Raw genomic sequence first — 16,039 nt, forward strand, 5'->3', positions numbered from 1 at the left:
TTATCAGTCAATATAATCAATAAACCAAGTTAAACGGCCTATAACGAAAAGGTCATGTTACACCATTATAAACACGTATAAATTTCTAGGTTATGCTCTAAATCTAGGCGTTATGTTATGCTTAGACGACGAGTCTCACTGCATTTAATCGCACTAATCTCGTCACCCAACATGAAAGAAACTACAAAACTTTTGTCTCGTCTGACGTAAACCCTAAAACACTCAGACGTCGGCTAGGCGGCTGGATGACGTTAGCTCGAGCAACAACCGCAAACATGCTACCATCCATAAACATGAGGTAATTAAAAGCACCTAACAACCACTATTACATGGTTGATGACGCAAAAATCCGACCATTTTTCTGTTCATAACTCCAAACAAGCAGCTTAGCTTACCCTATTTTTCAGCGAGTGTTTGAGTCCAATGGCCGGCTGGCTCCGGTTTCCCTGGAAAAGAGAAAACAATCGGTGACGCCACCTGGCTAGACGCTACGTCACGTGACTAAGCTCAGCAGAGGTTTTACCAGCTTAAGGCTGAAACAGACTCTTTCCGCATTCAGGAAATCGCATGCGAGAGCCTATTCAAATACATTATAATTCTTCTCGCATCAATCGCTTGCGGGAGGTGCGTGCGATTGATGCGAGCGTGCTTCCATGTATTGGAATAGGCTTTCGCATGTGATTTCCTGACTGCGGAAAGAGTCTGTTTCAGGCTTTAGCGTCATCACATGAATATTTTGGCTAGAAGGCGAACGTTCACGCACCTCGAACACGTTTTATTTTTCTGAAGTCCTATGAAAACTGAGGCCCAATAAGACTGCATTGTCAATAACACTCAACAGCAATATGCAATTTCAATCAAGAACATTCACTGCTACCAATCATTCGCTGACAATTCAGGTAGATTTATATTTTATTGACACTTCTTCAACGAATTCGGAACGCTATCTCAGTAGGAGGAAACGCCCCAGCCATCGGCCTCCAACGGCACCGCTGCCGACTGGGGCGACATCTATAATTTACCTTGCCCAGCTGGCAGAAGATGGCGCCCCGAGCGGCCGCAGCGTACTCCCTATGAAGCTGGTCGTGCTGTCTTGTGATGCGGCTGGAACGAGGAGACGAGAGATGTCAGCTCAACGTCGATGATCATTAACAACGAGCATTAATGATTTGGTTTAAGCTCTTTCAGTCACCCGTGTTGCCTTTCCTAAAACTATTTGTGAGAAGTCAGCAGCGCACATTTGACATTGGACAGTCCTACACACGATGCATCGTTTTTGTTAGTGAAGACGTAGCGAAAAACATCACGACGCTATCCTAGGGAATGTGGCATGTAAACAATGCAAGAATATGCACCGAGATAATTAGGATTTGAAGTGTGATTTGTGCTTGGAGCACCATTTCTCTGGTGCAATTAACAACGAACGTGACGATCAGGGACCGCGGATTCAAATTCTCGTAGGGTGTGCAAGATGCGGCGATTGGGCCCCCATCTCACGCCGGGCCCCTTCCAAAAAGTCAGCGCCGCCACTGCTCCGGAATAAGCCGGTTCTAAGGAAGCGGGGCGGGAAAGCCTTCAAAATTGACGGTCGTAAGATGACTGAGCGAGCATCTTACGGTCAGGAGATGCATGCATGAGCAGAGTAAATGCACATGCATGCATGCAACGTGATCCAAATCGATCTCCGATTTTCCCAAGCAGGCCCCTAAAGGCTTACAGTGACCTTCAAGGGCCCCTACGGGCCTCATAGAGCCCTTTTGCACAGTTGATGTTGGCACACTTCTTTTTTATCATGGATTACATGAATTAGTTTAAAAATAAAACACGGCTGGCGGGATGTTTGGGCCCATCGATTTGGCCCCTATGACCTATGGGGGTCTGGCCTCCGGCCCCCTTAGCTTCCCCATTGCTCTACGGCCCACACGCTGGCTTTGGGGCCCATAAAGGCCGCACGCCAGCTCCTGAGACCCAACACCGGCAATTCTAAGGGTCACCGGCGCACCGCACACGGTCTTTGAAGGTCCCATAACGGCCTCTGGAATACCTCATGTACATAGAAATATGGATGCCCACGCCGCTTCTTGGGCCCCCACACCGGGCTCTTTGACACCGTTCGCCGGCTCCATGGGGTACCAAGTACTACCAAACAAGCTCGCCTGGAGGTCCCCCACCGTCTCTTGGCGCCCGAGTAGCCTCGATGCCTGAATAGGGCCCCGAGACATCGACCTTGGCCAAAAAGCGCTCGTGTAGGTAGGCCCTCAGAAACTGGTGTGAGCCCTGAGATTACTGTGTGGGCTACTCAGGCACTTCTGTCGGGTCATCATGCATCGATTTGGGTCCGAGCTAGTGAGGGTTATCAGAAGCATCCTTTAGCCCTGCGACTTCAGAGGTTGGTGTGAGATCCTAAAAAAGAAAGTGAGGACACTTCGAGGCTTGCAAAGGGCTTTTCCTCGGATGTCAGCCTTGGCCGAACGGCGTTCCTCAAACTGGTGTAGGGCGCTGAGATTACTGAATGGGACTCTCGAGTATTGGCATGGGGCCCTCAACTGTCAGCACGGAGCCCTCATGAGCCGGTAAGGGCTCCTCTGCGGCATGCATAAGCCATCCGATCTCAGAGGCCGGTGTGAGATCCTAAACAAGAGCTGAGTGCACTTAAAAACCTGCGTAGGGCCCTCAGAGATCAGCTTTGACCAGACGGCGGTCGTGGACGCCCTTAGAAACTGACGTAGGGGCCGCCTCAGTCGGTCGGCCCACTCACATCAGCCTGGGGATCTCAGGAATCGGCCTGGGGCCCTCAAGAGCCGGTTAGGGCCCTCGGAAAGTGGCATTATACCCTGAGATAGCTGTGTAAGGCCCTCGGGTAACGGCTTGGGGCCCTCGGGCATCGGCCTGCGCCCCCGGGCATTGGCCAGAGGTCCTTGGATATCGGTCTGGAGCCCCTCAAGAGCCGGTGAGGGCCTTCAGAAACTGGTATGGGGCCCTGAGATAACTCTGTGGGCTTTCAGGTGCTGATGCAGGACCCTTAGGCATCGGCCCCAAGAGGGGGTTAAGGAGGGCAGGGGGCAGGGCCCTCAAGAGCCGGTTAGGGCCCTCAGAAACTGGCGTGGATCCCTGAGCTAGCCATGTAGGTACTCAGACACCGGCGTGGGACCTTTAGACATCGACTTGGGGCCTTCGGGCATCGGCCTGGGCCCTCAAGAGCCGGTGGGAGCGCTAAAAAATGGCGTGGGTGGGGTTCTGAGATAACCCCTGAGATAACACTAGAACCTGTTCACGCCTTCAGGCACCGGTGCGGGGCCGTCAGGCTCGCGCTGGGGTCCTCGAGAATCGGCTTGGGACACTCAAGCGCCAGGGCCGCATGGGCCCCCACACCGAACTGTGGGTGTGCAAAAATAGGTGTTTGCACACCCTCAGGATTTTCAGGGTGTGCAATTGCACACCCTGCCCCCCGGAATCCGCGGTCCCTGGTGACGATTCCAATTTAAAATGCAGGAGAATGGGCCTCGTTTAGATAATTATACCCATTGCTTCTTCATTCCAGGCGAGCAATTTGAAACGAACGAAATCATTTGAAAACGGCATTGATGATGAAATGTGAGGATTGGATGATAACCCTTTCACAGACTCCTGAATCATCGTTCTGTGAAATGATCGGCGAAAGAATTATTTCGATAGTGATCTAAGCATTTTGAGACGATAGTAAAGTTCCTTCCATAGATCGACGACTCTATGACAGCGTGTGACAAATCTTGATCACGAATCTAACCGGAGCTTGTTAGTGAAAGTCTCACCCGTCACCGTATATTATCTGAATGACAAGCAATGTGTTGCTTGCACGATTTTGTTCGAGCAATCGTGAGCATTTATGATATAAAGTAGCGCTGCCGTAGTGCAATTGGTCTGTGGAAAATTTATAGCTTTGGAGTAAAAGAGCATAAGCTCAACTCTCAGAATTATTGCAAAATATATTCCTGCCATTTTCAATACCACATTAAACGTCGAGCCTAATACAAACCTATATATACCTATCCTATATGAGTCCCTCATAGGTATAGGATATCAATGCCCCTTAATTAGCCACACACACCACTGGATTTCCATTCAAATCCATTCAACGAAAGGTGTCACTCATTCCCAATCAGTGGTCATATTATGCCATATTATGTGCGGTCTAGCGCATGGTTACATCACGTTTTTCTCTCTCAAATCTGGTATCGTCATAGTTGTTTGCTCACAAAGCGTCTCACCTTGTCCGATGGCTATCACGTGACATTTGGGCGTGCCATCCTCCCAACCTTGGCCTACAATGGCCGGCACTCGTCTGCCCGTCACGTGACTCCATACGGCACGCCGTGACAAGGTCACGTGGCAGGTGGGGCAGCCGACCACGCCTTTGTTTTAGTGTTTTTGTGATACGCAGAGAGCGGAACTGAACTGGCCTGCTCCACACAAGCTGTAACACAGTATAAGACTCGAACTAAAGTGTCTACTGTCTATATTTTGGTGCGCCAAGTGATGTATGCAAAAAAATCAACCTTTAACTTCCCTCAAAACATCGTCACAATAAAAAAGTATTGGGGTGGTGTGCGAATTACCTGAGCAGGATTCAGCGTCCCCAAAAAAGTTTTCCTTTTCTCATTTCAACTTCATATTTTACCTGAAGCCAAGCGAAACGACTGACTCGAGTCAGGCTTCGAAAGAGTACAGACAGGGCACCTCCTGACTGTCGGAGGCAGAGGCACTTGTGGGGGCTCCCCTCCCCCTCTACCCTGAGGGCAGCCGTTTGGGGTCAAAGGTGAACAGAACTCGCTGTCCAGTTGAGGGTCTTCTTTAGGAAGAGCAGACGTCAGACGAGGTATTCGCCTCGTGTGGGGGAGAAATCTTGCACTGCTTTGGATAACTATGTTCGTGAAGACTGAGCTCTGATACAACTTTATTTTCCCGTAAAGCAGGCTTGAAAAAAAAAAACGGGAAAAATAAAACGTTAACAACAGTCCCAGTGTAAGGAATTATGTGGTAGGAGAATATGATTTGTGTAAATTGTTAATTGATCCTTACGTCGCGTCATATGGGATTGGGATATGAGCTTGGGCTAATTTTTCGCTTTCCTCAGTCAGAGTTTGCCCTTGACGATAAATTCACTATATATCTTACTTTCTCAGCAATGCATAGATATCGCTAACCAGCCACAATCTTATCTCCGCACTCACCATTTGCCGCTGACAGCTATAGGTTTCTCTTTGGGTATCCGTATATCGTAAGTAACTCCAGCCGGCGATTATAAACGCTGATAATCGGTTGATGATCATCACACTTGGTTCGTGACACAGCCACGCCCCAACACACCCCCTCCTATTCCTCCGTGCCGGGGGGGGGGGACACCAGTCCCTGGAGCCAAGGTGGGGGTGGGGTGGGTTGGGGGGGTCAGTCGTGACTAGTCGTGAGGTCACAGGAAGTGCACTAACGCAGCGAGACCGGAAGGGAGGAATTTCAAGTAGCATGAACACCGGAGCTTTGAACTTAGCAAAGGAATGACACATTTTGGGAAATGTGTTGTTTGAAATCGACACATATTATTGAACAATTTGAAATAATCGGTGGGAATGAATGCCGATTTACGAAGGAATTTATTTTATAGCAATAGGTCTTCGATAGCGACAAAATATTTCAAGGCATGTTCACCCTCGCCCGTAAACGGTGTTTTGCCACCTTCGCCCATGCAGTTGGTGCGACCCCCCTCCTGGCGTTTGAAAACGGAGCATCGTAGAGCTTAGCGGAAAAGACCAACGTATTGCTCTCAACGAGATCTCGCGATTGGTGGTATATTTTTTTGTCCTAGGTCAACATTTGACCTACTTATGACCAGTCAAAGGTCAAATTTTCGGAATAATCTAACTTTTTCAGATTTCCGCGCGGATTGCGGCAAAACGGTAAGAGATATCGATTTGAAACCTTCACTATCGTGATCCTTGATCAATTCTCTATCATTTTGGTGTGTATTTTGATGTCATAACTCTAAAAATGATGCGTTGGGAGCATCGGAAGTCTGCAAGGTCATTTGTGCATTGGGTCACGTCAGGCGTGTGACGTCACTGACCTGACCCTGACCCAAAATGAACTACAAGAAACAACCGACGATGCCTGAAATGGATAGCAAATTCGAATTCAGGGCATCAAAATACCCCGAAAAGGCATACAAGTGCAAGAAGTCATTACAGGTCAACCGAGGTCAGTGGTCACTGACCTTACCTTGACCTTTAGTAACCTTCAAAATGTCAAAGGACATTGTGCCAATGTCAAATCAGCCAGTTATGATTCTAAAACAATCCATCAGTGTGTCAGGTCAGTCGGCATTTATACCAATGTGAAGCAATCTCCAATTTAGCGTAAATCTGGCCGGAGGTTGTTCCCTTTATGACGTCATAACTCCGTGACCTGACATGACCTTGACAATAAAAAATACCAAAAGTTGCGCAAAGGATGCCCCATAGGGTCCTGAAAATTTGAGCAGGCTATCTGAAACGGTTCGGCGTGTAGCTAAGAAAAACCTCAGGGGGGGGTTGCACCCCCCCCCCTACATGGGCGAGGGTTAAGAAATAATTGGTCGACCGTAAAAAGTCGAGCATGATTTAGATAGAGTGGCCTGTCAAAAGATACTGAAGAAATCAGATGACATGTCGCTGCTTTCTGATTTAATTAGGTAAACAAGAAACCGTTATGCAAACAACGATTTCCTGCTCGAATTACAGCTAATGTCAACGCCATTGCCTCAGAGGCATCATCTCTGCTCTGAACATAAATCTTTTTATGCCACCATTTCAAATTAACTGAGCCAATTGAATACGTCATAAACCTGCGTAATTGCAGCGATCATCGACTCACGGATGACACAACGGCCATAGAACCGATTACACTTCCTCAATACACTCTGACCGACCATTTTGCTCTTCCTGGCTACCCCCTCCTCTCTCCCCTCTCTCCCGATCGGGAGCCCTTTCTCTTTTCTCTAAGGAAGCCCGTCGACTACCGATCCCAGTAGATGCCATCTCCACTGCACACTACAGGGAGCGCGCACCCAATTATCCCTCCCCCTCCCCCTCAGCTGATCGCTCCCCCCCCCCCCGTACCGTTCGGAGAGTGAAAGGATGGGGAGGGGAAGGGGCCGTGTCGGTGCGTTGATTTGTTGGCTACTGTGGCTGAATCGAGAATAGGCAAAAAAGGTGAGTGTATAGCATGGGGCTATATACGTTTGTGTGCCAGAGCAATTGGAGTTAGCTTTGTATCATGATGTCCAATACTTGTGTTGTGGTCTTTGGCATTTGCTAGGTATCCATCAGAACAGGTCTGGTTAGGTAAGGTCAGGTCAAATTTGCCATTTTAGGGCAGGTTACGCCAGTTGAGATGAGATTTGGTGAGGTAGCTCAAGCTGGGTCAGGTCACCCGAAATCGGGTCCATCTAAGGCCAGGATTTATGGCAGAACTCTACATTTGATAGTAAGAAAATGACGTTTAGGCAATTCATCCTTGCGGCTAAAACGTCGGTTAGCTGTTCACTTAATTATGACCAAATAAAATACCACTTAATTGCAAGCACCTCCATGTCCAAAGTCGGTTGCTTGGTCATGCTATGCCCTCATGACCTGAGCAGGGACAATTTATGGACACATTAAGAAGAAGCGCTTACGTTTCTCAACATCGTAATTGTTCAGAACCCTTGAGCACGTTCGTTTCCTCGGGCATTTGGACGCTGGTCGTTACGCTTTCATTTACCATTTACCCCCACTGGTGGCGCAATTTTCAATTGGTGACGGTATTCATAGAAGCCCCACGTACGGACAGTCTGGAGTACCTCTCAATTAACATCCAGTAAAGGCATAATTAGCGTGCTAATGTCCCCATTAAAGAGCACGGCATCTGGACCAGCTGATTTTTAGCGCAGTCAGCTGATCTGTCGCAGTCAGCTGACTGCTGCAGCGGTCAGCTGATAGTCGTTTGAGAGCTGACCAATGCGAGGCACCGATCTTATAGATCAGTGATCGCATTTAGATTAGCTTGCGGTAGGTAGGCGGGCCATGCAATGTTAGAGAGGGTTGCGTGAGGTTCCCTGCGGGAAGTGGGCGACGCTGAGACTAAATGATGCAAGGATGACGTCATTAATTTTGACGACCGGATGTAATGACTAACGTGAAAACATATGAAAGACAGTTGTCGGTGCAAGATGTCTAAATCAACAAATGCAATTAATTGTCATTACATAAAAAATTGAACAAAGCAAAAAAAAAAAGAACAAAAAAAGAAAAGCCTAAGGATCGTCCATTTATGTTTTGAGAAAACATCTTCACCATAAAGCTGTTGGCATTATAACTTGGCATTGTTTTTTTTTTTTAATTTTGTCCAGTTCATGCAACACGCTTCGGTATCCGGGAAATTAACTATTCCTTGCCGTTGGTAATATTACTAAGTGCTCGAGCGAGGAACATATTGAATATAATTAGATAAATAAAAGAAGTTGACCTTTTCCTCGACATCAAAAATGTAAAAAGCCGAATAATATATTTAAAAAACGGTGAGCTTTCGGCCACTGGCCTTTATCAAACCAACGTGATGTTTATCAAATCACGTTGGTTTGATAAAGGCCAGTGGCCGAAAGCTCACCGTTTTTTAAATATATTATTCGGCTTTTTACATTTTTGATGTCGAGGAAAAGGTCAACTTCTTTTATTTATCTAATTATATTCCTTGCCGTTATTAACATGCATGATGACCTGGATTGATATGCAACACTCATCCCATCTATCACTATCGACAGGCTATTTGTCCAATTTGCAACAAGGCGTGCCTGGTTATCCGCAGATAAAGCGATCGCCATAAGAAATGACCCGAGCGCAGATCGATAAAAAGGTGTTCAGGCCACGCCCCAAATCATGCAACATTGCAGTGCAGGGCATGTTCATTCATTGGCTGCAACCTTACAGTAACCACGGTATAAAACTAGTTGTTGTGCCAAAGCTGAGTGTCGACGAAATAATGCCCCTAAATAAGGATAACTCATGCAGTCTATAATCAATACCGATTGTCTGTAATATAGAATCAGAAACCATTTAGATCATTAAAAAAAAATTGAAATGATACCGTCAACAGGGCTGATTATTGAATACCTGGAGCAGCTCGCTCCTGTGTCAAGCAGTGATGACGTCACAGTGACATCACCCACCTGATGCTGTCCAGCAGCTGCCGTTGCTCCAGCTGTTTGCGGCTGAAGCTGGTCCTGTTCTGTGACGTCACTGCTAGCTCTGCCTGTAGAAGAACCAGCCGGCGACGCTCGGCTTCCAGGAGAAGACCGGTGACCTGAGGAAATATCAGCACATCAGCACAATGCACAGCACAACATAACACAGCACATCACAGCACCCTCTTAGGAGAAGACCGGTAACCTGAGAAAATAACAGCACATCAACACAATTCACAGCACAATACAGCATACATATTACATTACATTAGCCTCTAGAAGAAGACCAGTGAAATGAGGAAATAACAGCACATCAGCACAATGCACCGTACAATACAACAAAGAACGGCACGTAAGATTTGGCACAGTACAGCACATCAGCAAAATTTCTTACATAATGCTACAAAGCACAGCACATAACATAAGTCACAAGTAGGCGACCGGGAAACTAAGGGTTGCCGCACATTAGCACAGTAGAGCTGGAGCAGCACAATTCACAACATGACATAACACTCATTTGATGACTATAACGTGTAAAGTTCAATACAACAGAGACAGCTCCCAATTGTCTCCCGAATATCACCAATGCCAACAGTAATATAAAATCGATTTGAAGCAGCTCAGTATTGCAAAGTCAAGACAGATCCTTTCTCCCAATCTGCATCCTGCTCACAGTCCCAGCGTACCACCCTCTTCAAGGACCCGAACCGCTCCTAGACAGTGATTGTGCACTTTGCAAGCAATCACTACAAATGAGTTGGGATCATGCGTGGGCCCAAATTACCCTAGTGGTCACTGGTCATGCTTTGAATGTCAATGCGGCTGTTAAGAGAACCGAGTCTGCATTTAAATTGTATCGAACGATTACTTGAGTCGCAGTAGACGAAATGAAACACTTGAATGCAAGGCACGTAGCGGTGTTTCAACACATTTACATGTTTCTTGTCTACTCACACACATATTACAAAATCGTGGCTATTTTTGAATGAAAATTTTGAGCATTAAAGTGCTAACCTTTCCAACAAAATTTGCTTTGGTTTTTAATAAAGCACAAACATGCGTGTGACTACCTCACAACGTTACAATTGAAGCACAACTCAGTGCAAAATTTCATATTTCGTGTTTTCCTTTTCTTAGCTTTTCCAATAGGCTTCATCCTATCCTATCAGGCTTTTGAGCTGCCCTTGTTTACAAACCCACTCGTTGAATCCATCACACCCTACTCACTGAAATTCCCAATCAAGGCCACGAAACCACAACACTCGACAGTCACCACCCACCACCTTATCTCATCACCATGTTTGAGGCAACTTGATCGCTCCTCCCCGGGTATAATCCAACCTACCCGCTGCATCTATAACGACCTGAGCACAGCGTTTGACACTGGAGCTGTCAGGCAGAGCCTGAGGCGTCTGTAATCGCCACTGATTAGAGTTTTACTCTTCCCGGGTTTGTGTGGGGAGAGGGGAGAGAGGACATACGCGTTTCTCATGTGCGTGGTACATGGTGGAGGGAGAGAGAGAGAGAGAGAGAGAGAGAGAGAGAGAGAGAGAGAGAGAGAGAGAGAGAGAGAGAGAGAGAGAGAGAGAGAGAGAGAGAGAGAGAGAGAGAGAGAGAGAGAGAGAGAGAGCTGAAAGGCTGTGACAGACATAGACAGAGAGGCAGATAGACCGACAGACAGACACACAGGCAGGACCCGGTTATGTTCGCCCGGTGTGACTGATGGGATATTTCAGGTGAGTGAGGACATGGGAGATGTAACGTATCACCTTGTAAGAGGGCACATGACTGACGTCTTCATCGTAATATGAGACGATTGGAGAGGCCGGAGCCGGATATGGCCAAAGATGACGTAATTTGAGAGAGGGAGTGGTGTTATGGAGAGGAGGAATTCATTGACCCAGCATTTGGGAGTTGAGTGTGGTGAGTGTGACTATGAAAAACACCACGCAAGCCAACACGACATTTGATGCCATTTTGAAAGGATGCACTATGGCTTACTAAAATGACAACAATTGGCTGAATAATACGCTACATAGAAATTGAAAGACAAAATACAACAACACACCAGTGCAAGTGAATAAGTTAAAAGCAAGATGCTCCAACAACACTTACATTATGACCATTTTACACTTGCCAGTTTGCGACAGACATCAGCATAAGGAAAATGTATAAAGGAATGTTCGTACTCAAATGCATGAAACGTTTACTTCGATTTCATTCCCCCAGAAAACATACAGGTCGTTTTATCCCCAAGGGCTTTGAATTAACAGAACACTAGCACCTGTCAATTAGCACGAATTCTGCGCCAAATTCAGTCATACAAAACAATCGCGAGGACGCTTCCAATCGCAGCCGACTCCAAAAAGGAATGACAGAATGAATGGAACGATGTCCTCGGTGGTTTACGACAAGCCGATCACAACAGATAAACAACAATACTCCGCTTATCGCAACAGGACAAAACCACAGAAGCGTATCGCAGTTTACAGAACGGGAGCTGGAAATATGATCGAACGTATCGGACAGGCCAAACAGATACCAGTTCTGTTTGGGGCATCGCTGTGGATCGATAACTATCGTACTTATGACAGCTCAAAAATGGAACGGCGCCGTGACAGCAGAACCAAATCCGACGGTCGTAGACCTTGACTTTAATCAGGACGTGTTTTGCCTCCAGAATTTGTTTCTCTTGGAAGAGTCGCGAGGGTTGACGGTTCATTAGATTCTCACGCCTACACACATGCTGAGGAGCGCCCTTCACATTGACAGTCCCATTTTCAAAACATTAGACTCTTCTTGGTGACATGACATCACTTTGAACTCGTTTTCTATGCACATTTACTAACGAGTGAGTAATGACTCATCACCCCACAGAAGCATAAAACAGCCTACGTGTAAAAATTATGAATAATATTCATTAGAACCCACACACATTACGCCACGTTTGTCCTAATTGCGCAAAATGTATCACTCACCTCCAGCTGCACACCAAACAGGTCACGTGACGTCTTCTCCGGGTCACGTGACTGTGTGTCAGCTGATATTTCCTCCTCGATCATCTTCATCTTTTGATGATGGTCAGTCTGCAAGAAGAGACAAAATACAATCAGGATGGACAATAGACATAATGCGATGACAGGGGTACGCCTTCCGTACCCCATTCTTTTGCTCGATACCCCTTTTTACACAAAACGCTAGATGGAAAAGGTACTCATTCTCAAGCAATTTTCATTCCGTCCTAGCAAATAAGCATTTAAGCACTTTACGATGATTCTCTGTTGCTTTAGTCTCAACGGAAATGGAAAACTGCTGATGAACAATTGCTGGATTTATCATTGTGTTCAGAATTCAGAAGCTTCACAACGAAGGCGAGTAGCGTTTAATTGCGGCATAAAAAAAGAACGGCCAAAACACCGACTAAATTAGTCATAGCCATTGTTCTTGCACGTAAAGTGCAAATGCATTCTGCGTCATACAATGGTCTAGTTTCCCATCACAGCACCTATTTAAACGAAACATAATTCACGCGTTTTTCTTAGATTCTCCCGCGCACTGCAACCGGGTGAGGTTGTTGGTTAAATGAACAGAAGCTTAATGAGTCATCAAGCTTGATGGAAAGGTTTTATTGCTGGGATTTCTAGAGCTTATGACTGGGGTCTGGGCAGGCACCATCAGGTTAGTCTGCCCTGAAAACTGCCGTGCAACTAACACAGCGCTTCAAGAAACGCCATTCCAAAACTACTCGCGTTTAAGCATCCTTGACCCAAGTTTCAATATGTCATTCTCACACCTCGCACATGCAAACATCTGTTATCGGTCATGTGTGCTCCTGTGGATAATATATGAGAACCCTCCCCTGTCCCTCATTCCAAATATCCCACACTTCCCCTAACTCTGACTTCCTGTTATTGTGGATACAACAGCAGCAGCGAAGCAGCTCTCCCACAAACCAAGGACTTGGTGACATACATCTCAGGACGTCAATTAAATCATAAGTGATAAGAGATGAACCTTGTCTCAAGGCATGCTCCGTTATTGGCTTCATCTTACATGAAGGCCTAAGGAAGGAATATACGTATGTGCAGAAAGGCACCATAAACAGAGAACAAAGCTTAAACGATTCTCAGAAGCACAAGTTGCTCACATGTCAGCCTCGTTTTCCGTTTCCTCGGCGCTAGCCTGCTAGGAATACCCACCTCAAGTGCTCCCCGAATTCTCAAATTAACCACAAATTGCGCCTGATGAGTTGGCAGCTTGCGGCCCTGACTGCCACTCTGACCTGACCTTACACCCTGACCCCGGCAGCCGCAGCCGTGCCTGTGACGTCATCACGCGCCAGCTGACTGCCAGCTCAGCTGACGGCGCCAGCCGCTCATCGTAGGAAGCTATTAGTCATCCGTGAACACGGGTCCCGTCACCGACGAAGGTTTATGAGGTCAGGATGTTTTGTGAACTCCTGTGCATGGTGATTGGTGTGCTGTGCACGAGGGGTGGTTGGTGCACCACTTGCACTTTCGCTGGCTGTCTGTGTCGTGTTTTGTTTGGACAGCTGTTGCGAGTTTGTCGTGATTCGGTAAACGAAGTTGCCGTGGTCATGTAGCAAGTAAGGCGGGGTACAGTTAAATGCACACAAATGCATGACTTGGTGAGATTAAGTGTTGATTGTAAATGGAACAAAGCAAGTGTAAGTGATTGTTCTGAAAGTAGCTTATGTAACCAGTCGCTTGATAATTATGCTCTTACTTCGGCGCCGATGCAAAGGTCATTCCTGCGAAGGTTCATATTGACGACTATCACCTGTCAAAGCTTGGAAGAGTATTTAAATACACTAACGTTCATGAATTTGCTTCCAAAACCCAAAATGGCTTTCAATTTACATTATCCATAATACTGATCATTTGGGTCTCTTGGCACCTGGATTACTCACTGCTGAGGTCATCGGTGCCCATAATTTAACCCTCGCATGTGTGCGGTGTTTGCCAGCTTCTAATGTGTAGGGGGGGGGTCGGTTGGACCCCCCCTTGCCGTTTGGCCCCTGATCGAGCTAGAGCTTCGCGGAAAAAACGAGCGTGTTGCCCGTGACGAGAGGAAGCCGATGATACCCAATTTTAAGGTCCTAGATCATTGGTTGACCTTCCAGGTCAGGTCAATGACCCAAAGTCGGGAAAATCGGGACCTGTTAGAAAGTCGTAAAGTGTGGCTGCTAAGGGGTTTTTCGGGGTGCTGATCACGAATATCGTGTTAGTTTTGATCACAGATGATGTCTTGAAGCATTTAGACCAGGTCGGGTCAGGTCAGGTCAGGTCAACCAGTAGGCGTCGTGACGGGTAATCGTAGTACGTGTCAACCGCCTCTGACAGCTTCGTAACATGTTACGAAGTCACCAAAACTACTTCGTAAATGTTCAAATGGTTGCTAAATTCGAATTCAGCTCCAAAAACTAGCCTAGAAACATGTAAAACTCGAAAATGTGACCCGAGGTCACCCGAGGTCACCAAAGGTCAATGACCTGACCTGACCTTCAGGTGACCTTGACACACACGGGAGTAACATCAAATCACATGTTTGAACGTTTGAAACCACAAAAAGCTTGCAAACACGCGGCTAGTGCGAGCCGACATACGCGAAATCGCGATTCCGGCCAAACATGGTCTCGGAAAAGAGGTCACAGGTCAGAGGTCATTTGGGTCAGGGTCATGAAATTTACAGGGTAGGTGTAAAATTGATCAATGCGAGGGTACTGAAAGTTTCGTCGCGATCGGCCGCTTTTTACGCGAGTTATTCGCGAAAAACCATGGGGGGGGGGGGGGTCCATCCGACCCCCCCTACACATGTGAGGGTTAATCTTATCTGTTTTCTTCCCACTTATCACTGAATCTACATCGCTGAAATACAGTAATAGGTACATACATGTAAAGTCCCTGTTCTCCCTCAAACAGTTCTAATTCGACCTTTTTCTAATGCAACCCCTTAGCCGTGAATCCCTCTCAGGACAACCACTGAGAGCTATCATCTCGGAGTAAAAAATCCCCCTCTCCGGGTGGTATTTCATCCAAGGTCGGCGCTGGCCACTCGAACAGTGAGTCTGGTGGTCAGCCTTGGGATTTATTACCGGTCTAGTACCCTCGGCAGCGCTGAGATTGTATCGGACAGGTGCTGAGCGGGGTTCGGCTGGACAGGAGACGAGAGAGGGGGAGCGCTGGCTAGGTCTGTCGTTCAACTTGGGTATGAGATCTGTGGGATTGTGCCATGGACAGTAATTGGACGGACATTTAATGATGATAAAAGGGTGATAGATGAAGAACAGCTTGCATGTTAGAGTTTTGATTGGCTTGCAAGAAGCGCTAGCTTGACTCATGCTCAATTTTTATCCTTGAGAGCCATTCAAACTCCCTTGTTGTGTCATTCACACGGTTGACACTGTCAGATAGCTATCAGTATCACAGTTGCTTGTACCCATTCCCTGTTCCACTTGTTTGGCATTGTAATCACTACTCACAGGCTCGTGCAATACTCATTCACAACGTCTCCACGATATCTGAACTATGATTTACATTGATGTGTGGCAATGAGACAATGCACTATCTCAGTGTCACACTTAACTCATAACTGCACTGACCCGACCCGACCTAACTGTGCGTGAACTGACCAGTACCAAACGACCACTGAGGCAACTTGACACCTCACGAGCAAACAAAAACCTGGCTGTGTCTCGGAGTATGCAGGTCAAATGAACGGGTAACCGGACGGAATAGCTAAAAGTCTACATAGTGCATACTAAGCCCTATCCAGTATCCACATACAAAT

General features: G+C 46.8%; 1 protein-coding gene across 1 annotated transcript; it reads right to left on the reverse strand.

Annotated features, from left to right (window-relative positions):
• Nucleotides 1-395: 395 nt before the first annotated feature.
• Nucleotides 396-12,315, reverse strand: LOC122376503 (the record flags this gene model as incomplete). The annotated part of the gene is made up of 4 exons (XM_043356393.1): nucleotides 396-446; nucleotides 1,023-1,104; nucleotides 9,215-9,348; nucleotides 12,208-12,315. Coding segments are annotated over 4 exons (375 nt in total), but the record flags the coding sequence as incomplete, so codon positions are not given.
• Nucleotides 12,316-16,039: the final 3,724 nt, after the last annotated feature.

This window comes from Amphibalanus amphitrite, unplaced genomic scaffold (assembly GCF_019059575.1).
Source record: "Amphibalanus amphitrite isolate SeventyFive unplaced genomic scaffold, NRLGWU_Aamphi_draft 002170F_arrow, whole genome shotgun sequence".
Classification (NCBI taxonomy): Eukaryota; Metazoa; Arthropoda; class Thecostraca; order Balanomorpha; family Balanidae; genus Amphibalanus; species Amphibalanus amphitrite.